Source organism: Artemia sp. Qi Xiang Cuo, chromosome 15 (assembly GCF_049724085.1).
Source record: "Artemia sp. Qi Xiang Cuo chromosome 15, ASM4972408v1, whole genome shotgun sequence".
Classification (NCBI taxonomy): Eukaryota; Metazoa; Arthropoda; class Branchiopoda; order Anostraca; family Artemiidae; genus Artemia; species Artemia sp. Qi Xiang Cuo.
In genome coordinates, this window is record NC_142808.1 from 37,286,465 (window position 1) to 37,311,891 (window position 25,427).

At 36.4% G+C, this 25,427-nt stretch overlaps 1 protein-coding gene and 1 pseudogene across 2 annotated transcripts in view; one reads left to right on the plus strand and one right to left on the minus strand.

The window, feature by feature from the left end:
- The first annotated feature begins 6,671 nt into the window (after nt 1–6,671).
- Nucleotides 6,672–6,864, plus strand: LOC148943630 (small nucleolar RNA U3; annotated as a pseudogene).
- Nucleotides 6,865–20,752: 13,888 nt separating this feature from the next.
- Prps (phosphoribosyl pyrophosphate synthetase) overlaps nt 20,753–25,427 on the minus strand; it is a 39,016-nt gene continuing 34,341 nt past the window's right edge. For both annotated transcript variants that reach the window (XM_089101720.1, XM_089101719.1), the window contains exon 7: nt 20,753–22,259. In XM_089101720.1, coding sequence (XP_088957846.1) covers nt 22,167–22,259 — 93 coding nt within the window. In that variant the 3' untranslated portion in view covers nt 20,753–22,166. The remainder of the gene's footprint in view (nt 22,260–25,427) is intronic.

Genomic DNA, 25,427 nt, shown 5'->3' on the forward strand with positions numbered 1-25,427 from the left:
TTTTAAAATTTAAATTAAAAGTGTAATTCTGTTTTTCTGATATGATTTAGAGATGTAAAAAAAAAGTTGAAAAAAAGATGAAAAATAAAAAAAAATAAAAAAATTGGTCACTACAAACATTATTTTTCTAATTGTAAAAGTCACGACACACATATCTATATCATCCTCATTTTGAAGTTGGAAAATATTGAATGTGAATTTCTTATGTTTTAAGTATATTTCATGACATTCTAAGAGATGTAAAAAAAAGTAAAAAAAAAACTGTCAAAAAATGGGGGGGGGGGCGGGTTTGGATGGGGGGGGGGGTTGGAGGGAGGTGGGTTGAGGGTTGGAGGGGGGTTGGAGTGCTTTGGCATAGTGGGGGTGGGGAACATTGGGTCAGAATAAAAAATAGGTATGATTTACCTCATGTATTAAGCTTGCAAGCCATTTAAATGCAGTGTTTACATACTTTTTTGTTTTGATATTGCTCTTTACAGACCTCTGAAGATCCAGGTTCAACAATATTTAACAATTCGTTAACTATATTGGGGACTGTATAAACCACCAGACAAATTATATTAGAATTAATTTCTTTACCCACTAAGAATATAAATGAATAACTTACTTCTTGCGTGTAGCTTCCATCAATATTCCTTTTGTTAGAATGCATGCTTGTATTTCAAGTGCCAATTTTGAACTGAGAACATAAGAAAAAGAAAACGCAATAAGAGAAACAACAAGACTTCAATAACAAGCTATATACAGCATACTAAACTCTTATTCAAACTAGCCTACGATAGCTCGGTACATATCATGATCAGGATTGAGCGAACGCCGAAATCGAACGATTCGCTCAGTAGCTACAGTAGTCGGGTCCACAACGCTGTAATTTTTCGAAACTCTTGAATTTCTCTCCCATGGCGGAACACTTAAAAGATATTTTGCATACTTATAGTAAACCCGACGGACTGAGCGCTTATCTGTTTCGGTGAAAAGAGACCAAAATGGTGAGAGTGACAGAACATGCGGGATAACGAACACGGAATAAAGCCTTCCGAATATGCGGTGGTTATACATACGTTTGAAGGGTAAAAGTAGTCCGTATGCTTTGCGTGCCTTTTCTAAAAAATGCTCAACCAGAACTTCAGGAGTAAACCGCAGATCTGAAGCGATTAGCAGTACAAGTTAAGTGAGAGATGGCTTTGAGCTCACCACAGTATCACCTTGGAGCACGCTAAACGGGGTTGAATCTTTCGCGTTGCGACGAAAAACAACTACTTCACTTTTGGCAGCATTAAAAGCTAGCCCCATCTTAGCATATTCATCACTCAATATATTGTAGTTATCCTCAACCCTTGAAACAGACCTACTTGCGTTAAGTATATCATCAGCGTAATTGATGAGCGACGCCTCTATACCTAGATACATGCAGCGCGTTTCGGCAGATTCTTGAGGGACGATAATGCTGTTGTCGCATAGAGAAGGGAAAGTAATGGAGCCTTGGCAGTTATCTTTACGGGCAGGTATAACTATGGTGGATACCACCATACCGCGATGAATGGGGACTTTAATCTTTACTCTCAGCTTCCTATAAATCCTCCTCCATGCAACGACAACCGAACGGTCAACTCCGCGTTTACAAGCAGAACTAAGTATATGTGCGTGGATACCTGAGTCGAATGCTCTACGCACATCGTGGCTTGCTAGAACAAGTGTATCATTATTATCGTGAGCACTGAGCAAAAGATTAGCTATCAACGAATGAACAGGCTCGTGACTAGTACCACTCTTAAACCCGAATTGGGAATAGGGAGTATAACAAGATTCACTTAGATCACCAAAAACAAGCATTTCCATGAGTTTGAAAAATATCGGCGCAACAGTTATCGGGCGGTATGATGAACAGTTCCTGGGATCATTCCCTTTTTGGGAACTGGTGTAACGACGCCAACACAGAAAACATCGGGGACAAGATCACAGTTAAAGATCATCTTTTACATAAGAGCAAGGTGATTTAACACATTATCACCCCCAATAGCCAGATGCATTCCACAAATATTATCATCACCTCGAGAATACTTCTTTTTCAGTTTAGAAAGCATATGACGGGTGCTAGAGACAGTAACAACGAACCCGACACTTCGTTCATTTGACGCTAGGAGGGAGTCGAACTCTTTTTTGAACTCTTTCTCGAGAGCCTTGTTCGGCGGTGAGAATTTGGTGGTGAAATATTTATCCCAATCACTTTCACTTGGCAAAATTTCTTCTTTGCGAGATTTGGGTCTCCTTTTCTTTTTAATATACATCCAGACTGCATTTGGGTCACCTTCAAGCACTTTGCAATTCTGGTCCATTAAGTCGGTTTGGTGTTTAGCAAGGGTCTTGGCGAACTTGCGCTTAGTATATAGCCTGATATCATTCAAGACACCTTGACGAGGGCGCCCGCACTCGTTCCATAGCGTATACCAGAATTTAGATCGACTACAAGACTCGGACAACTCTACATTCTGAGACCACTGCGGATTTTCACTTCCGATTCGAACTTTTCATGTCGGAACTGCAGCCTTTTCGGCACAGCGTAGGGCATGTGTAATTTCTGCACAGTAATTGTTCAGGAGTATCTGCCTCTCAATATCAGTAACAGGCAAACCTTGTTGAAGGAGTGGAAATGGGACCTTTATCTTTTCAAGTACATTATCATACACGGACTTGAAAAGCGCAGAGTCGGCTTTTCCCCACTCAGATTTTACCACCCATTCACGGTAACATTCATCGGGCTGAGTAAGTTTATTAGTGACACAGAACACATTCGAGATAGGTAGGTGGTCGGAAGCACAGATGCTTAATTTTACCCTACATTTTCCGTTTGTCTTTACATCTGCAGAGCACAGCATTGAGTCAAGGGAGGATAACGAGCCGGAGTTGTGTATATGCGTGTAGTCCTGGTAATTTTCAAGTTCACCGAGATTTTCACAGGAAGCTACCAGAACCTGAGTTCTTGGACTGTTGTCACACAGGTTACAGTTCATGTCTCCGGTTACAATGCATGACAGTTTTTACGTAACACATCCATCAACTGCTTCACAATTCTGTCCACAAGCAATATTGAATCTTGCATCAGATTCATTGTCACGATAATCCTTGGGCATATAGACACAGAATAAAGCTCTATCAGCAATTCAGACACCGACGAAGAAATCAGACTGCTTTTACAAGGAAGGATTAAGACTTCTGCGTACCAGTATTGAAATGCCACTAGAGGGTATACCTCTGCCAGAACGCTTTGCAGGAACACTGAATACGCTGGAGCTGTCATTGACCTCAAGAAGCTGAAGTCCTTCTGTTGTAAGAAAGTGCTCCTGTAGACAGACTACGTCATATTATTGTACTAATTGCTTAACCAGAGGTAGTTTACCAAGACTTCAACCATTCATGTTCCATGATACAACTTTGAGTTCAAGATTATTCATTGTTTTAACACTGTCTGTGCTTCAGTGTATTTAAAACTGTAACAGGGATAGTTTGTCGAACCACATAGAGCAATTTTGAGGGGGTCCTGGCAGGGATTGTACTTTGAGCTGGAGTGTCTCCCAGCGCATCGGGAGCACTTTGGTGGATTTGAACATGTCTTTGCTGCGTCGCCGAAGCCTTGACACTTGTAGCACAGGAATGGCATAAATTTGTATTCGTGATTCGGCAGCAGCTCATACCCAATCACGGGGGGAGACTTGATTGCACTCTGTAGGTCTTCACGCGAATCAAACTTCAGTTTGAATGACCTGGTTTTGCCTATTCCAGAAGCTTTGACACATTTCGACACTAAACTGCGTAAGTCCTCTTCTGAAATACTAGCAGGGACGTGGCGAATTATCCTGAAGAAAGAGGGGCTTTTTACTCTCGCGACAACGGAATTATTGGTACTGGTAATAGCCTGTGCAATGGAATCGGTGGTCACTTTGTTTTTCACGAGAAAGCTCCAAGCCCTCTTACGAGGCCTCAGCTCGACGAAGTCACAGTTCGTCTGTCCGCTAAATCCATTTAAATAGTCGTTACGTGATTCGGGATCAATTAGTCCTTGGGGCAGATTTTTGAGAACTATGGCGTAAGTCTGTTTATACTTTCTGTTATTATCGTGCGATGGTTAGGAATCACTCAGCTGGTACTCAGACTGAACGAATATGTCAAACTCTCGGCAAAGTTCTCCCACTTTTCTCGTCAAAGTTGCACTTATCTTGCCAGGAATAATCGGTATGTCAACAGGTTTGTATAATACGAACCGCGGGATCAAAATATTTTTTTCGGCACACATCTTAAAAACTTTCGTTATTTCGATGACATTATCCGAACTTTTTTCTCTTGCAGTCAGTCTCGTTACATAATCAGCTTCATCCAAAATCACCTTTTTCGCTTCCAATATATCCACATCGGAGAAATGTGATAACGCACTTTTGACAATACTGTCTATCAGGTTTCCAGCCTTCATCGCCCGCTCAACAAAGTTCAGTACAGCATTTAACACAAGCTTTACGCTCGCCATTTTGCTACGGAATGATATTACACAATCTGCAAGCGCTGAAAAAATACAAGCAGAATGAAGGAACCTAGGAACAAGGGAAGTGTAAGGACCCCCTCAACTGTCCCCCACCATTTACAGGTAATTTAATACCGGTGGGTACTACGTCACTTGCGGTAGGTTTCTTCCCCTCTTTTGCTAGTTCCCAGTACACTTCTTAACAAACAGGAATCAAAAAATGGCATTATAAAGACTTGAAACTATAAATGGCGTGCCAATCTACCCACGAAAAAATATGGCACTGGTGAAAATACCCAGTGAAAAGGGCTTATTCTAAAAATTGGAGAAGGTCAAACATACCCTATTTGACAAAAAATCTATCTTTGGAGGGTGAACAACAACAGGAAAAGACCACAAAATACTTCAGAAACTTTTTCCAAGTTACCAGCAAAGATACAAACTCAGACACAATAGCAATGAATATACTATAGATGGCGCATTTGCAAAGTTATTACAACGATTCCGATTACAACATAAAAAACCAACCAAAGATATGACTTTTTAAGGCATGGTGATTTCTATCTGTCTGCTACCTTATATTAATATATGCAAAAAGGATAGGGCCCCGCTCTCTTTAATTGATATAACACTACTGGTGTGTAAAATTTAAGTTCTTTTCTTTTCTGTCTGAGAATTGTATTTGCCAGTACTCCCAACACAATTATTATTCTGGTCCCTTCACCCGTGTAGTATTTTCAGTGAGCGTAATATTTCAAACTGCAGTTTCAGGATCTTTTTTGTAGTCTTGCAAAGCTGTTAGCTAAGCGAAAAAAATGTTACTGAGAATATGTTCTGCTCAAATTGGGGATAGCCAAGTAGACTTGTTTAAATTTCTAGGCCTACCTTTACAACTTCTAATGCTTTAACAATTTCAGTAACCCTGTATGAAGGCTAATTCTGAGATAAAAACAAAACAATTTAAAGAAACTTTGGTATAGTTTATTTTATCGGGAGAACTGTCCCTAAATACCACATTCTTATCATAAAAATGCACCACCCCCTCCCCCTCCTAATGAGGCAAAATTTAGCTATATATGATGTACAAGGTCGGGGAATAGGGGATTTAAACGGACCCCAAAAATATCATTCATAAGAAAATTTCCATTACAGCTTCAAGTAAAAAGTTTTATATTACTCTCGGACTTATTTACCACGAACTGTTGGTTAATAATGCCAAATAATGTTAGTGTGAAAAAAAAGAATAAGTAAGTTTTATATGATTTGTAGCCTATATCTATCATGTACAGGCAATAGATGGGCTGATATAAAAATGAGACTGCAATAAGTACTATATTTGGAATATGGATGTCCGCAGGGTTGGTGGGAGGGGTGGGGGTTAATTGGTGACTATATAGTAATTATGAGGTAACAAAAGAAAGAAAAGCATAGTAGACACAACCAATGAAAAAAAAATGTATGTGTCCAGGGGGATTCTCCGATGGTATTTTCCGCGGGGGTACTTTCCGCGGAGGGTATTTTATGTGGGGGTACTTTCCGCCCGAGTATTTTTCGCGGGGGTATTATAAGCGGGAGAGTATTTTCAGCGGGGGTATTTTTTGTGAGGGGGAAGGGCACTTTCCGGTTTTTTCCGCGGGGGATTTTCCGAGGGGTAAACACCTAAAACCTTAGAATCAGCGTGAAAAACCAATAATGTGTCAATTGCAGTCGAAATTCCCTTTCAATTTAAGTTTAAATTTACTTGATTAATTTAGTTCTTGTTTTTTTTTAAGTTTTAATGTTGCCCCATACTTATAGGTTGAATTTTGTCTATTTAATTTACATATCTAGAACCGCAAACAATATTTGTTTTTAAATACTATTAATGAATTTCTGAGATTAATGACTTAATGAAAAATTGCTACTGGTATTTACAGTTCACATGTGTTCACTATTTTTTTTTTTATAATTTTGAAGTTTTTGCCGCAATATCAGCAATAAGTGTTTTCAGCTATGGTTTCCAATCCCGTGCTCTGGCTCTAAAACCTACTCAGCAAAAGGCTTGATTTACTACGCGGATCCAAGCCTGAGCCTGAAACCGAAGCTAAAACCAATTGGCTCTCTAATTTTCGCAACAAAATTCCATTTTGTTCTTCCCTCGAAAATCCCCCGAATCTTGAAGACTTGTCCCAGAAAACTCCCCGAATTTTTAAGGCTTGTCCCTGAATTTTTAGATTCAAGAGTGAAAGCCCTGCGTCTATCTTTGAGCGGGAAGAAGTTTGGTTCTGGCAAATGTTGGAACTGTGTCATCGAGGACCGTTCCTGGCTGCCGCTATGGCTGACTAGGGTGAGATAGATGTAATCCGAGTGGACGTATATGAAGTCGAGTGATATTTTTGATTGCACTCAGTTCTTCTGTCTGACGCAAATACTATATCTGAGAAAATTTGCTTGAAGCACCGAGATTTTCCTGGGCTTAAATTAAAAGTAGTTTAGCTGTAAGTAGAACCAATCCTAACTATACAAAATGCTTTTACCAAGGACATTAAAACACGTCCACGCTTTTACCATGGACACTCCTTCCCAGGCTTTTTTTTTTACCACGAACATTAAATCTCGTCCAGGCTTTTACCAAGGACATTAAATCTCATCCGGGCTTTTACCAAGAACATTAAATCTCGACCAGGATTTTACCAAGGACATTAATCCTTCCTTCTAAACTAACTACAATAACAACATTTTACAATATATTATTAGTATTTTCAAGGGTTTTTTGGTAGCCTTGATGGAGCATTTTCCTTCTAAATTAGCTACAATAGCAATACTCTCTATTTTTTTTTTAAACTTCTGGCTGTTTTCCAAATCGTACCCGGACAAATCCAAGATATAATTTGAGGTATCGGGCCTTTAGAATCCTGATTAATTGCATTTAAAATATGTAAATAAATACCAATATTTAAGGAATTGCAAAAACATGAAAATAGGGGGGAGGGGACATGGAAATGTCTAAGGTCAACAAAAGTACGTTTTTTCGTGAAAATGTTAGGAAATTTATACATTATAGTATGAATGACATGCAAAAACATGAAATACTACTACTACTACTAGCAACTCACTACAACATAAGGACACCTAAGGTCAATACAACTACGTTTTATCAAGAAAATATATGAAAGTGTTTAAGATATAGTACAAATGGTTTGCAAAAAACCTGAAAATAGAACTACTACTAACAACTTGCTGCAACATAAGGCCACCTGAGGTCAATACAGATACGTTTTACCATGAAAAATATCTGAAAATGTTGAAGGTATAGTAAGAAAGGCTTGCAAAAACATGATAATACTACTAGTGATAACAACTTAGAACAGTTTTAGGCCAACTGAAGTCAATGAAAGTACGTTTTATCGAGAAAATATTAGAAAATTTATAGATTATAGTATGAATGACATGCAAAAACATGAAATACTACTACTGCTACTACTAGCAACTCACTGCAACATAACGACACCTGAGGCCAATACAACTACGTTTTATCAAGAAAATATCTGAAAATGTTTAAGATATAGTACAAATGGATTGCAAAAACATGAAAATAGAACTACAACTAGCAACTTGCTGCAACATAAGGACACCTGAGGTTAATACAGATACGTTTTATCATGAAAAATATCTGAAAATGTTGAAGGTATAGTAAGAAAGGCTTGCAAAAACAGGATAATACTACAACTGCCAACAACTTACAGTGGTTTTAGTCCATCTGAGGTAAGAGAAATTATGTCTTATCAGGAAATTGCTAGAAAGTTTATATTATATAGCATTAATGATACGCAAAAACATGCAATGCAATTTCTACTAATAAAACCTTACTGCAATATGATAACACCTAGAGACTCGTACAGGTACACTTCATTAATGAAATTACAAATAAAACTGAGGTCCCTCTACAAAAGAATTGCAAAAAACATGAAGTAAGGACTACTGCTGAAAAACTTCTCTAGCTTAAGGACGCTTGAGATCAGTATTGCCCGGGTTTATCTAAACAATATCTAAAATTGATTAAGGTCTATTCAGAATGGCTGGCAAAAATATGATAATACTACTAGTACTAACAAATTACTGCGGTACTAAGCCATATGAGTTTAATAAAATTACGTTTCATAGAGAAAATATTAGAAAATTTATAGATTATAGTATGAATGACATGCAAAAACATGAAATACTACTACTACTACTACTAGCAACTCACTGCAACATGAGGCCAACACAACTACGTTTTATCAAGAAAATATCTGAAAATGAATGTTTAAGATATAGTACAAATGGATTGAAAAAAACATGAAAATGCAACTACTACTAACAACTCACTGTGATATAAAACCACCTGAGGTCAATATAGATACTCATGAAAATATCTGAAAATGTTTAAGCTATAGTAAGAAAGGCTTTCAAAAACATGATAATACTACTAGTACTAACAACTTACTGCACTACTAAGCCATCTGAGGTCAACCAAAGTACGTTTTATCGAGAAAATATTAGAAAATTTATAGATTATAGGATGAATGACATGCAAAAACATGAAATACTACTTCTACTAATAGCAACTCACTGCAACAAAAGGACACCTGAGGCAAATACAACTACGTTTTATCAAGAAAATATTTGAAAATGTTTTAAGATATAGTTACCCCACTCTTAGAGATAATATTTTTACTCGTGACCTCTTTCATATTCGGTCAATTGATACCAGAGGAAAATCACAACTTAGGGAAAATAATGACCAATTCACATTGGTAAAAATATAGTAATAGCACTATCTAAGGAAAATTGATGAGTGTAAACGCATTGCTAGAACATTGTTGAGATTAAAACACAATAAGCATAGGGGAATATCCGTAAAGCATAGGATAAAAACTATAGGAATTATATAAGCGCCTTCTTGTAATGTAGCCACACACTAAATTAAACTAATAATGATTTGTGTTTTTTCTTGTCTCCAAAAAAGGAGATGAGTTCAGAATGTTCGACAGATTCAAAATTTCATAACTCGTATTTTTTTAAAATAGAGAACGGGTACATATATTTTCTTTCATCGTAGAATATATTTGCCTTTGATTTTTTCAGGTCTTCCATTGTTACTTGACCTTTGGCACCTTTAAATACTCTTCAAGTATTCACTTATAATTTGGAAAAAAAATGTCTCTAATATCTTAGCCAAAGTACAGTCATAACTGTCAATAAAGGACAAGAGTTATGACTGAGCCTTCATTTTACTTAGCGACGCCGCGCTTGAAACAAAAAGCAAACCTGAAACTCCAACGCAAACCTCAGTCAAAGCAGAAATTCCCATTAGAGGATTGTCAATAGACTTATAAAAGGTTTATTAATTACAGGATGTGTAATCTAACTAAAATAGATTAGCAGCAGAGAAATACGCGCGCAAATAGCTTAGGACTCTAAAAATGAATTATATTTTGGTGATTTGGGTTTATAATTTGGTTAGAGTATATAAATTAGCCAAGGCTTAGGCACTCTAGACAAAATACAGCATTCAGAAGCATTTTAAGGGTAATATACAGTCTTAAATTGTAAGAAATATGCTTTAGTATTACTTGAAATGAAGATCAAATAAGACATAATATGAACTCTGGAAATCCGATTATTTCTCTCTATATAATAGTGAATTTCAAGCTATGATACAAACTCTAAAGCTAGTCTATAGTCCTAATACAATCAAGATGGCTTTACTTGGAACTTGTCTACAAACTGATTATGACTTGTCCATTTCAGAACCCAAACGAGAGCCAATATTGGAACTGTGCAATTGTGCCGAAGAAATACCAAATTAAACGAAAAAAAAATAAAGCAACAGTTCTAAAATGGATTGTTGCTTTATCTTAAAAGGGATTGATCCTAAATGGGATTGATAATGTTTTCCTTCTCTAAGAAGTGTCCTTAATTGGTTTGCTTTTACTGTACCAAAACTCCTATATTATCTTGTGTTTTCAGTAAAGCGCTAGTTTTTTATAATCCTAAAAGCATAGAGAAACACAATAAGTTGGTTTATTTGTACTAGTTTTATTTGTATATATTGGATAGGCTGTGAAGTAATAACTTTTGTCCGTTTTAAGTTCAACTTCGCTCTTTACTTCCCTGGGAAAAACTTTGTCTTTTTAAATTAATCGTTGTTCGTTTTTGATTAAAAATTTAATGTAGCAACAAGACTACCATGATCTTTTTTATTTATACGGAATAATGTATGTTCGTTTTAAGTTTTAATGTCACTCCTTGGTTTCAGCTGAAAACTTATTTTTTAATATCATTTCTATTTATCAACGATCTAGGGGAGATAAGACACCTCTAGAAAATACTGCAGACAACCTTGAAAGCTAAGAAAAACTTTCAGTCTATAACATAAAGTTCATTATCCATACTTCACAAAACAATACATGTTTTTCAGGAACGTTTATTTTTCGATGAGCAAAAAGCTGTTTTTACTCGGCCGACTTTGCCTGAAAGCCATAAAGAAGGCAGGGCTTTATAAATCACCTACTGACTATCAAAAACTAGAAGGCAACTGTAGCAAAAGAGAGCTGTTTAAGGGCTCATTTAAAAGCTTATATTTATACCTAATCACTTTTTATAAATTTGACTTGATAGCACATTCCCGTAAAGTACACTTTTGGTTGTTTCTCCCATGGTTTTAAATGAAGAAAGTGCCTTTTCCAGTGAAATGACCAAAAAAAGGTGTTTTTCAAAAACCAGAAAAGAGCACAAAACTAAGGGGACAAGGACGTCCCTTCCCCTCAATTACCGCCGTTAGAACTAGCACAAAGGCTTCATCGCAGAGTGAAGTTTGAAGGTTCAAATCAAAACTGTTGATCATCAAAGCTTAATTTTAGGTAGATTTTCAATTGAAAAGTTTTTAGTTTTAGTTAATGTTTTTTCGCAATAATCTTTTACTTTTAAGATGAGTAGCCGATTTATCAAACTTACTATGAGGGTCTGGAGAGGGAATATATGCGAGGGGTTTTATAAACCTTCGGTTAAGGGCTTTGGACCATAATTATTGCAACTGTACCGTTTAATGCTTTCCAACTCTTCCGCTTAAGAAGTGGTACCAAAAATGTCGTTTTTAGTGCTATATGGTACTTTTAGATGGTAAAATTGATAAAAAGCACATAGATTTGTGTAATAGGCTTAAAATGAGCCTTCCTGGGATATGCTTTAAAAAATGAGTGCTTCACATTTGCAAAAATAGTGGATTATCTGAAAAGTAATCATAAGAAGGGACAAACCATGATTGAAAAAAAAAATCCAAACTAGAATCGAACGCATGATAATCTATTTTGAAATCCAGCGCTGTATTAACACAACCGCCCCTCTAATAATGTAATTTAATATATTGGTGTTTGTAGGACCTTAATTGCGCAGCTTATTAAGGGGGTCTGGAGGTGGAACTTGAGGGAGGCGTTCTTGCAAACCTCCAGTTAAGGGTTTTGGACCATAATTATTACATTGATACCGTTTTATGCTTCCAAGATTTTCCATCTAAGAAGTGGCACCAAAAGTGTTGGTTTCAGTGCTATATCTCACGAATGGTAGAATTGATAAAAAGCACGTAGATATGAGCAAAAAAATTCAAATTAGCCATTAAACATCATTCTGAAAAATTCTGGTAGCCCACTAGCCCCAGCTTTTCCACTTGAGAAATGGCACCAAAAGTGCCGTTTTGAGTGTCATTTGAACCTTCCAGATGGCGGAATTTATAGGATTAATGTAGATATGAGCAATAATTTTTATGTGAGCCATCACAAATCTACCTAAGATGTTCTGGTAGCCCGCTAGCCCCACCCCTTGAGAAATGGCATAAAGTGCCTTTTTTCGTGCCATATGGCACTTGCACACGGTGAAATTTATATAAACCACGTACATATGAGAAACAACTTTTGAATGAGCTCTTAAGCATCTCTCTATGATGTTATAGTAACCCGCTAGACCTGGAAAAAAGAAGAAAGAAAGACCGTTTTAACATTTTTTAACTTATATTTAATATGGGTTGTGGTTCGCTCTTTACTAGGTTGCAGCTAATGCTTCAATCATGACAAAGAGTTCATGGCAAATTCTCTCCAGAAACCAGTTAACATTGAAATCTAATCGATGGTAGAATTTTTAAAAACCTAGTAAATATAGCCAATAGCTTTTAATTTGGCCATCAAACATGTATTGAAGGTGGTGTGGTAGCCTGCTAATGTTTCAGGAGCTTACTGATAATAAGACGATTTATGAAACTTATTAAGGGGCCAGGGAAGGTGTGAGTACGGGAGGGGTTCTTGTAAACCTCAAATTGATGGTTGTAGAAAATAACTATTACAATAGTACTAGTTTTGTACTTCAGAGCTTTTCCACTTAAGAAGTGGCACCGAAATTGTTTTTTTCAGTGCTATATTGCACTTACGAATGGTAAAATTGATAAAAAGCACGTATATATGAACAATAGCTTTCAAATGATCCATTAAACATCTCTCTTGTAAGATCTGCTAGTCCAATAGCTCCAGCTTTTCCACTTCAGACACGGCACCATATGTGCGGTTTTTAGTACCATTCTGAACTTGCTGATGATGAAATTTATAGGAAGGACGTAGATATGAGCAATATCTTTTATATGAGCTATAAAAGATCTGTCTACGATGTTCTGGTAGCCTGCTAGTGCCACCCCTTGAGAAATGGCACAGAAAGTGCAATTTTATTGTCATATTGCATTTGCAGATGGTGGAATTTATAAAAAGCACGTAGATATGAGAAATAGCCTTTAAATGAGCCATTAAACATCTCTCTATGATGTTCTGGTAGCCTGCTATACCTGTTGAAAAAAAAACAAAAAAAAAAAACGGGAGACAAATCAGTGCTACCGATGAATTTCTTTGTTGTTCAAGGAGGGGGACTGTGACTTCCCTGTATTAGATTTTCGACCTTGTTGATTCCAATGATAAACTTTTCATTTTGATCTGACGCCATTTTCGAGGGGTTTGAGGCTTTTTACGAAATCACCATAAATTTCTTTTCGCAATAAACTTTTACTTGTAAGACGAACCGAAATAATACTTACCATTCCTGAGTAAGTGTCTGATGGCAATTTTTTGCCATTCAGTTTTTTTTTTCAAAACGCGTTTTCAACTTTTGGTTACTATGGGCTACTATTCACTCTTTACTAGGTTGCAGCTACCACTGCAACCATGATTACCAATTGACTTCATTTCCGCTCGTGTTGTGTTAAATGTAGGGTCTTTACTTTTCTTTGGTGAAGTTCTTTTGCAGATAAAGTAGTCTGAAATTAATTTTTGTTCCTTTTTAATTGACATGTGTTTTTTTGTTAAGAATCAAGATTTGTGCTTGCTATTAACATATTTAACAAATTTTGATAATATCTGCACTATAAAACTTTGGACTGATGGGTGGGTACTTCAATCTAATAATCAATAAGAATCCAATCAAATAACTTATTCAGTTATTTTATGCGATATAATTTTATTATAGTCAATTGGATTTATTTTGTTATAAACATGTTTTTTATAAAAAAAAAAAAGAATTCTGCAAATCTTTTCTATTCAATAAATTTTCTTAAAGGGGCAAGAATAGGAGCATGGTAAGACCCTCTTTAGAAAGATCTTGTTAAAGAGACTCTACAGTATAAGTGTGGAATCGATTGGACAATCAGGCACGACGCCAGATACAAGAAAAATTCCGTTTTATTAAAAATTTCTAATTTTAAAGTATTGCAGAAGTAAAAATACCTAAGTCATTGTAGATCAATTCCAGTGCGCTTGATTCGTATCAGTAAGTTATGAGGGGATTGAACCCCTTCTATATAGAGTAAAGTATGTTCATTTTAGGGTTTAATATTACTCTTTACTTTCATAATAAAGACACGCCATAAATATTTCCGGAAATCAAGAGGGATTATTAGTTCCCAGCTCCCCCCCCCTCTCAACAACCAATTCTATACTTATCTGAAGATTCAATGAGAGTTGAGATGTTTTGGCATCAAAATGTACTCTTTGGGGCATCTACCCCACCCCCTAAATAATAACCCACCACCTCTCCGTCGTGATATCTTGTGTGCAATTATGCGCTTTTCTTCGTTCTTTTTAAATGTCTCAATTTCCCTTTGGCTTCTCAATTTACCCTTTGGAAGTTTTCCTGGGGGAATTTTTGTGACGGGGAAGAATTTTTCGTGGGGGGAGGGGTAATTTTCAGGGGGAATAAGGGAGACCTTGCTAAGATTGCACCGGACAAATATGATTGTTATACACAATAATAGGCTTTGCCCTAGCTCGGCCTAAACTTAACAAAAGTCAAAGGAGGGTGGGATTGGGCGCGGAGACAAGGGAGAGAAGGTACTTATGAGACAAAAAAAAAATAGAAATTGCTATGAATTAACTGGACTTGCCTCAAAGGAAGGGCTTGGAGCTCTTCCCCACTTTTGAGGCCAAACTCGGAGGAGGATAAGGGAGCTCCCACTTTCTTATAGAATAAAAATCTAGTATCCTGCTTTTGTTTCTCGACTTTTACTGACTTTTTTTTACGACTTTATGACTTTTTGATCAGCCTGGAAAATACCAAATTCTACATGAGTTTGAAAACTATAAGCAACATCACAACTATGAGTCTTGAAAGAGAGTCTCAGTTGAGATCTATTCCTTTGTCTGAAGAACTTGTGGATCTTACTGCAACAGACGAAGCTGTTAGAAAACAAGTTGACTTGAACCTAACTTTTGCAAATGAAGCTTAAGTAGCTAGTAGGTCAAAACCATTCTAAGTGGAGACACATGCATTGCTTGCGGAAGGATACAAGAGAGCACATCCAAGTGGTGGCAGTCCTTCCACAAATGGTTCTTGGGCCGCCAGCCACGAGGACAACAACCAAGCGCATCTTCCCAATGACGGGTTTGGTTGTCACTGCTAAAAGATCCTCAATTGCTCCAGTTAGAATCAGCAAGTTACAGTTCGTTATTGCCAAATACAAGCTGGCGCAGGATCAAGTCAGGCTAAAAAATGATCAAACAAAGATTTTTTGTTTTGTTCAAAACAAACCAAATTGTGATCATAGTATACATCCATACTCATTTCTGAAAAAAAAAAGTTTTCGGCAGCGCACCAGTCGGGCACCATGCCTATGTCCCATTAAACCATGTTTCCCTCACCCTGTTCTACTTGTCTTGACACGGTGCAATAGGAGATTCAGCGGTCTAGGATCAAGTAGGAGGCAAATCATTATTTGGTGTTTCCCTTTACTTTTGGCGCGAGTCTTAAATTTAATTAGAAAAAATGGATATAGCAGCACACTTCAGGGCCAAAGCAGGGACCATAGTTGTCAAGAAGCGTCGTTAATTCGATTATTTTAGTTGCTACGTAATACTGGGTTTAAAATACTTAAATGAAATTCTTTGAAAACAAACTGAACGTACTGAAAAAACACTTTTTCATCCGTAGAAAGTCATCTACTTTTCGATTTTCAGAAAACTATGAAACCTTCCAGTTTCCCCTTCAGAAGCCCATCCCTAAGATAAAAGATGAATCAAGTCCAATGTGCATCATACGTGGACATTATTGAGGATAAGGACAGGTACCATGAAAACACAGACATGGATGGAAGCGAATGCTACTGTTCATTGAATAGCGAGAAGAAAGTGTGAAAAAAAGACTAGATCCTACAGATTGAGTTTTGTTGCTTGTGTCACGTTCTCCTCGAATTTACTCTTGTTATTATGTACTCCATGCCCTCAGAGCTACAAAGGGCTTTAATACACTCTTCAGTTTATTAGGATTTGAACGATACATCACTCATCGCTTTTTGAACAGGTTTGAGACTTCTTCTTGATAGGAAAAATTGGCGTTGACCGGCGGCGCATTGCCAGAAAAAATCGACAGCGCACCGCCTTTCCACCAAAAAATCAACTATTCGCCACCGAACAGAAAACCGGCGTCAGGGTTTATTATATATACAGTTTTGATTGTACTTCAAACCAAAACAATTTTGCAACAACCAAAATGGAAATTTAGAAAATTGAGGTTTCAAGGTAAGATTAGATGGCAACAATAATGCCCCTGTTTTTATCTCCTTTACATTTTAAGCGGAACATCTACAAATTTATTGTCTTTTTGACAGGTTTCTTTGCTCCTTATTTCTCTCACTCCCATGGGTGCTTCTGTTTTACTCCCATGTTTCTTTTCTTAGTTTCCAAAGATTTGACAGTGGTACAATATCACATTAACAGTAAGTTATTTTGTCATGAACAATGCAAACGAAAGATTAGGTGCTCTGCTTATTACCTTCGTATATGTTTGTCAAATAAATTTGTGAACAATTTTTTTTACCACTTTCAAACGTTGGTAAATTGTATACCCAAAACGGTCTTAAAGTTGAAAAGTACTAAACAAAAGTGCGGTTATTAAAGAAATTACAGTGGATACTCAAATCCAAGGAAAATGAATGTAAAAAAGGTATTTTGTTGTCCTTTATGTTCCTTTACTGAGTGAAATAGCAGAGGACTAAACAAAAGCTGCGTTACTTCATCTTAAATCTAGCAGTTTTTAAATTGAAATTCAACTAAATCCAATCACTTTTTTTGTTCAGGGAATTGTCAACAAAGCCAATAGGATAAATATTGATAATTCTATCCAGGTTTCTCGATGTACCGATGAACTTACAGTCACATCATTGACTTCCGTTCCAAGCCAAATAGCCAACTTTTACCTGGAGTCGTATCCCTGTCCTTACGGAACAGGATTTTCGCAAGGGGATATAATTCACAGCCAATCCAACTCATACCCGTAGCTTGTTTGAACAGCAAGAGGTTGCTACATTGTGGTAATCTTATTACACAATCGTACCCCAAAATTGAAAAAAAAATCTTCCTATTTTTTTTGTTTTTAGCTGTGCTTCATTACTGGTGCAGCCAATCATATATGGTGACGTCGTGATACCGTCGTGACGTGCGTTACAGATACACAATCATAAGCCCTACGGGGTACAATATTTACTATGAGGTTTGTTTTTTTTCATTTTTGGTTACTATGGGCCATGGTTCGTCCTTTACTCGGCTGCAGCTTCCGCTACAACCATGATACTTACTCTGGGTTGCAGTTGTTGCTACAACCATGGCTATACATGACGCACAAGAAAAAGTCTTCAGCTTTTTTTTTAGCTGAATGTAGTAGAGAAAAAATACCAGAGAGCCAGGCAGCAGTCACTCAAATATGACATCATATTGTATATGAACCAGCTGCAGAAAAAAGACAGAAAACAAGATACATCAGTGCTACCCATACAAAAAAGGAATTTCCCTAGTTGTTCAAGGCTAAGGGTTGTAAGGCTTCCTGAATGGAGTTTTAGGCAAGGACAATTCTAATGGTGAAATTTTTTTTATGTAACGCCATTTTCGAGGGATTTCAGGCAATTTTTAGAAATTCCCATAAATTTGTTTTCGTAACAAATTTGTACTTTTAAGACTAATCGAAATGAAAGTTACCGTTCAACGTTTTTTGAAAAATTTGGTTAATATGTACCGTGGTTGGTTCTGTATTAGATTGCAAGTGTCACTGCAACCCCAATGAAATAAATAGGGGGAAGTTAGAGTTAACCCGATAAGTCGGACTGGCAAAACATATTTTCTTCTGGATCTAGTAAGTATGCATCATGACTACTAAGGTCCCTGCGTCGGTCCTACAGTGTACTGCTACAGCAGCACATTCGATCTCTGGGTCCCGTACTACCGAGCTAAGGTCAAACCTACTGCGGCACTACAGGACTATTTTCTTCTGAAAGTATCCAGGTGCTTGCGAATTCAAAAAGTTTGCAAAAAAAAGACCGCCTTTTCTACAGAAAATTAGCTTATGATTCGCAAATATATACTGATAAAATACTGCATTGCCTTTCCGCTATATTCAACCTATCTGGTGAAGCCTAAAGAGCTAAGCACATGATTTCACGACTTGCCTTATATTTTGTTCTGAAAGTCACTAAGACAATATCTATAATAAAATGGCACGACATATATTAGCCTGTAGGCTAATCTAACAAGACGGATGACATGAAAATGATCAAAAATTGAAGGAATGGCTCAAACTTCAACTATTTTAAGCACTACCTTTTTAGAGAGAAAAAAAAAAAAACAGAAAGACCAATCAAACTTAACATATATTAGATCTAAATGAACTTTGAAAAATAAAAAATAATAGATTCAATTTGAAAAAGAGTCGATGGATTATATAAATCTTAAGCAAAATTTAGATAACGCTACAAAAGTAGTAATATATACGAAACAAAGCTTTTGTTCACAGAGGTTTTAATAATTTCTAGAATATAATGCAGGACGGTAACCAGGATTTTTATTTGGAACAGTGTTTTGCTAGAAGAAAAAGCATTTTCTGCCACAAGTAGGTAAAAATTGCACATTCAAAGTGCATATTTCATGGGAAGCCATCTAATATATAGACCCTGAATACGGCCTTGATAGACAGGTTCAGTATTAAAGTGAATTACAATCTTTGGACAATATGTTAAAGGCCTTAAAAATTATAATGACTAATGTAAAATTGAACTTTTAATTTAATAAATTAGAAGTTTAATTTAATAATTTAATAAAGGAGCCTCATATCCAAAATAGTTAATATTTTTGTCACTCATTAAAACATGCTCCTATTCTCGGGAGTACGATGGACGAAGAGCACATTTCGTTTTAACAAAATTTAGAACAAAGCGTCAATTTATTTTTGAAAACCTTGAATAGCACGACAGTTTAAAGTTTCTTAGAATTTGAAAGAAATCAAGCCCTAATGTGCAATTTTTTAAACAGCTTCTTGTAAACTGGCGTTTAGTCCCCTTAACATTTAACACATTATGGTCACACAATTAATCCAGGCAACATTATGATCACATTTGTCGATAAAATCAAAATTACACACAGCACAAAAAATTATGTATCCTGTTAATAATTTGCCGAGTTGAAGGCAGTTCAACTTTAAAGCGTAAATTTATGATAACCAATCAGAGTATAAATTTAAGGCATATTTTTTTAAACCAGAAAAGATGACACATTGAAGATTAAAATTAACTGTCTGTAAGACCAATCTGCTGGAAAAGATATGAAGAGATAGTAAACATACATAACAACTGGGAAGAAAATGATGTTGATAAAACTTCTCAAACCAGTCTCTTCTCATTTCAATTTTCAGTACTCTGCAGTACAACTGTAACGTTAAAACAACTGGTGTTGCTGCGGCAATAGTATGCGAATTATTTTAGAAGTGCAAACTGACAAAAAAGAAATCAAGATCAAGAGAACCAAGACAGAAGGAGGAAAGCTACATACTGCAATACTTTTGCTAGCATTTCAATTGTTTCATGAAACATTAGGTTTTGAGGCTAACTTATCTACCACTCCCGATAAACTACCTCCATATCCCTTCTTAACTTGCCGGAAGCCTCCGTAAAAATACTCGATGTGATCCTAAACTTAAAACTAACGACTATGAATTATGGCAGACATCGAATGCTCCGAAACGCGGCGAAGTACCTGCAATATTAAATAACGCATTGTTCTTTTTGAAGAAATGGAAACAAATTTTTCGAAATAAAATATACGTCAAAGACAAAAAGCATTTTTTCTGGTTAACTTTGGAATATTTTAATAAGGACATTCTTATGTCCACAATCAAAATTCATTCCATATTAGAACTAACCAGTGAATTGGTACTTTAACAAAGATGGATTTCTTTACCATGATAAGACAGATGTAAATTATGTACCATATACATACTGTAAATTATAAAGTTGCCCACCTAAGCAAAGAAAAGAAGTGTATTTTGGTTATTCGAGTTTTTTTCTTTTCAGATGTCTTCATTGTTATTTTCGAAAAATCGACAAACTGTCGTGCCTTAGATTTTGAAAATGCATTATGAACCCTCACCCCCCCCCCCCGTGTTTTGAGTTGAAACCTCTTTAAAACGGCACTACTTTTCTTAGCTACCAGAAGATTTTATTCCGTCACATATCACAAACTCCCAACATTCTTCCGAAGAAAATCATAGTGCATTTGTACTCTCCATGCGGCAGAAAGGCGGAATTAATTACATTCACATGGGATCGATGATAGCTATATCTTAAAGAAAGGAAAAAGACCATTGAGACACAGCTAAATAAGGTTTAGAATAGTATGTACGGTAAAAAAACATTTTCTTTTTTCATGATTGAGATTTTGGATTTATAGCAGAAAAAACAACTCCAAGCCCAGCATTACAAAAGTGTTTGATAAGCTGTTCTCAAAGAGAAGACCAGCCGGGTAATTTATATTCAATCATAGTTTGATCCTGCAAAACAACATTCCCTGCCAATCCTAGCTTTGAGAACGGCTCAAGAAACGTTTTTTGCAATTATGAGACAAAATAACGAGAAGTCAAGAAACTAAAGAGACGAAAGTCAGATTTGAGCTTTATCTGTAACCTTAACAAAATAAAGGATTCGTTGATGGTTTCTTGAAATACGTGATTTAGACTTATAAGAGTAGTATAGAGAAAATATAGTTATGAAAACTAATTGAGGGTCTGATTTCAATTCCGTAATTATATTTACTGTTTTTATTCGTCAATTTAAGGTGCATTTATCTCCCTCCGAATAAACCATCACTAAGTACCCAAATATCAAGTACAACTGACAGTTATGAATATTCACCATTTATGCCATCGGAGCCCATCAATAAAAGAGATATCTTCAATGAGATGATTCATGTTAGCATATCTCGAACTCAGTTTTAACGGCTTGTCCAGGGAGACGTTACAGAAATTTAGATTTTTGAATTAAATCAACAATTAGAAGTCTTGACAGGAGGAAACATCCTTAACATGATCGATAAACTAAGGAAGGGTAGGACATTTCCCTATTACCCCATTCATGGCCCAAACATTTGTCCAGAGGGCAGAAAATATACATGCGTCGGTCGATATTAGTGGAAATAGAAACAGGATTTTAAAAAGCGAAAATTTTAAGTTTCTCTGTTTTTTTTTGGAATTCTCAATCCCATCGTAACCTTCCACCAAGGTTGTATTCAGAGGGGGGGGGGGGGGGTACTGGCTTTGAACCCTCCCACGAAACTTTTGTCTGACCCGTAAAAAAGTAGCATAAATGCATTTAAAGTAATTTTTGTTGCTTTTTGTAAAAAAAGTTGTAACCCCCCCACCCCACAACAAAAATCCTGGTTTACACCCTTACCACCCACGTTTATTCTTATTCTTACAATTAAAGCGCTACAGCACTTTCCACTGGTACACGGCAACCTAATCGTCAAGAAAAATTCGAGCAAAAGTGATTGTGATTTCTGTGACTTGATCACCTTAAAATTACCATATATACACCTCCTTCCTCAGTGTAATCACAAGAACAGATATATAATAAGAAAAATAAATTTCTTCTTTAAGAGCTTGCAGCAGCTAATTTCCCTTGCTGTTTGTCTTTGAATGACACGAACAAAGAAACTCTAATGTACAGATAGAACAACAATGCTGCCTGATTTTATCCAAGGCACCAACAACTCGTGAAAAAAGAATAGAATATTAAGGACGAATTATAAAATACGTTGATTAAAAACGACAATTACGCCTAGATCTGGTCTTTTCAATAAGGAACGTTTGAAAAGAGATATGAGACTGATTCGCCGTTGTGAGTTCTACGAACAGCTTCGGCAAACATCATTGAAACATCAATGCACTGAAAAAAAAAAAAAAAATAATTAACAAGTCCTATGATATATCCAAAACTAACACACTAGAAATATGACATTATTAATTTATAATATGCATCAGTATTTCTATTAAACAAATTACCATGCTTCCTTTCGTTAGTATCCCCATCTTTAGATCATTTTCAAATACATTCGACATAAAAAAAGCTTAAAAATTCTTTTGCAATCAAGAGTGTCAGCAGGTTTCTATTGACAGGTCAAGAAACTTGTTGACTAAGAAGTACAGAACATCGATAGATACAAGCAACTGAAAAACATATTATTTGGGGCTCTATCTGGGACTATCGTGGGGGTAAATTTTACTTTGTCAGAAAAGCGACCGTGATACTTGGAAAGAACACTAATTAAGGAACTTGGTGGTACTGCTTTTATTTTTTTATTAGCATGGTTCCTTTAGATACCAAAACGCACTAGATATTACCAAAAATAATTAAAATAATTGCACTTTTACTGCACTGCCCTATTTAGACACGCTTAAATTTCCGTATTCTACTTTTTGCTTAATGATCTTTTATTGTTTTAATGAGCTTAAAACAGAATTCCTGCGCATTCAGAAAGCACAGGAAAAACAGAATTATTAGTGTTAGAAAAAATCAATTGTTTAAATTATGAACAAATATAAACTCTTAGTGCTACTCAAAGGTTAAGGATCACATGCTACATACTTTCAGGTGAAATGGTATAACAACAGCTTAAGAACTCGTATGTTTCTGAATGTATATCAAAGCAAATAGCTGTGCGAAAAAAAAAACTTACCGACCTAACCTCTCAGACACTGGTCAAGCTTGAGGTAGAGAAATAGTACAAAAAATCACTGTTTCCTAGACCAACTGTTCAGAGGAATCAGGCACTTCTGCAGTAAAAATTGTCAGAGAATCCAAATATGACATCCATTTTGCGGTAAGGTTCCTTCCTTTTATCCCTTTATCAAACCCCTTAATTTTAATGTTAGAGCGTCATTTGAAGTAGAATACCATTTTTAACTAAATTAAAATAAAGATTAGTTTTTTAATATTTTATATTTCTTTTTAGAAAAAGATTGAAAAGCGAAACCGAAAAGATTTCGTAAAGGCTGACGTAAGGTAAAATGTAAACCCCTAAGGGGTTTACAACTATTTTGAGCGAAAAAAAAAATTTTTCCCCAATCTTTTGTGAGGTGAAGTATAGGAATTATAACCATACATCTTTGGTAAGAGCCTTTCTTAAACACGAGTTCGAGCTTGTATAATTTGTAACCAGGAAATACCAAACTCCAGTGCCGTTGCTCTGAGCGAAAAAAGGGGCAGATACAATCAACCGTACTGGCGATGTTGTTACGCAAACAAGGACCGCATCGAGATATGCACAGAATCGAAGGAAAGGGCCATTAAAGCTAAATGCAGATCATCCTCGCATTCGACTGGCTAATATCAATTCAAGCAAGACTGCCACTGTATCCATTGACAGGAGATCAAGGAAGCCAACCGTCTTCTTTGTATGAGTTATAGATTTAGAAGATACGGTTAAAGCTCAGGCTGCGAAAGAAACACTTGCATTGCAGTTTGTTCCGGCTCAAACCGTACATTGACTAGGCTACTATAAGGAAAGAAAGATTAAGATGATTAGGCAACGTTTTACAGATTGAAGAGAATCGTTTGCTGAAAAATATCTCTAAGCGGTTGAACAAAAGTACGACGTCCGCCAATTGGGTCGAACGAGAATATAGGAAAAGATTTAAGGTAAGTAGAGAAACTTCATGAGAAGGGGTTGAACAAAAAGTAACACGTCCGCCAATTGGGTCGAGCGAGAATATAGGAAAATATTTAAGATAAGTAGAAAAACTTCATGAGAAGGGGTTGAACAAAAAGTAGGAGGTCCGCCAATTGGGTCGAGCGAGAATACAAGAAAAGATTTAAGGTAAGTAGAAAACTTCATGAGAAGGGGTTGAACAAAAATTAGGACATCCGCCAATTGGGTTGAACGAGAATATAAGAGAATATTTAAGTTAAGTAGAGAAACTTCATGAGAAGGGGTTGAACAAAAAGTACGACGTCCGCCAATTGGGTCGAGCGAGAATATAAGAAAAGATTTAAGATGAGTAGAAAAACTTCATGAGAAGGGGTTGAACAAAAAGCAAAACGTTCGCCAATTGGGTGAAGGGGTTGAACAAAAAGTAAAACGTCCGCCACATCGGGTCGACGAATATAAGAAAAGATTAAAGATTTAAGATAAGTAGAAAAACTTCATGAGAAGGGGTTGAACAAAAAGCAGGACGTTCGCCAATTGGGTCAAGCGAGAATATAACGAAAGATTTAAGATAAGTAGAAAAACTTCATGAGAAGGGGTTGAACAAAAAGTAGGACGTCCGCCAATTGGGTCGAACGAGAATATAAGAAAAGATTTAAGGTAAGTCGAAAAACTTCATGAGAAGGGGTAGAACTAAAATTAGGACGTTCGCCAATTTGGTCGAACGAGAATATAAGAAAAGATTTAAGGTGAGTAGAAAAACTTCATGAGGAGGGGTTGAACAAAAAGTATGACGTCCGCCAATTGGGTCGAGCGAGAATATAGGAAAAGATTTAAGATAAGTAGAAAAACTTCATGAGAAGGGGTTGAACAAAAGTAGGACGTCTGCCAATTGGGTCGAAACACTTGCATTGCAGTTTGTTCCGGCTCAAACCGTACATTGACTAGGCTACTATAAGGAAAGAAAGATTAAGATGATTAGGCAACGTTTTACAGATTGTTGAAGAAGATCGTTTGCTGCAAAATATCTCTAAGCGGTTGAACAAAAAGTAGGACGACCGCCAATTGGGTCGAACAAGAATATAGGAACAAATTTAAGGTAAGTAGAAAAACTTCATGAAAAGGGGTTGAACAAAAAGTAGGAGGTCCGCCAATTGGGTCGAGCGAGAATACAAGAAAAGATTTAACGTAAGTAGAAAACTTCATGAGAAGGGGTTGAAAAAACATTAGAACGTCCGCCAACTGGGTCGAACGAGAATATAAGGAAAGATTTAAGGTAAGTAGAAAAACTTAATGAGAAGGGGTTGAACAAAAAGTACGACATCCGCCAATTGGGTCGAGCGAGAATATAAGAAAAGACTTAAGATAAGTAGAAAAACTTCATGAGAAGGGGTTGAACAAAGCAGGAC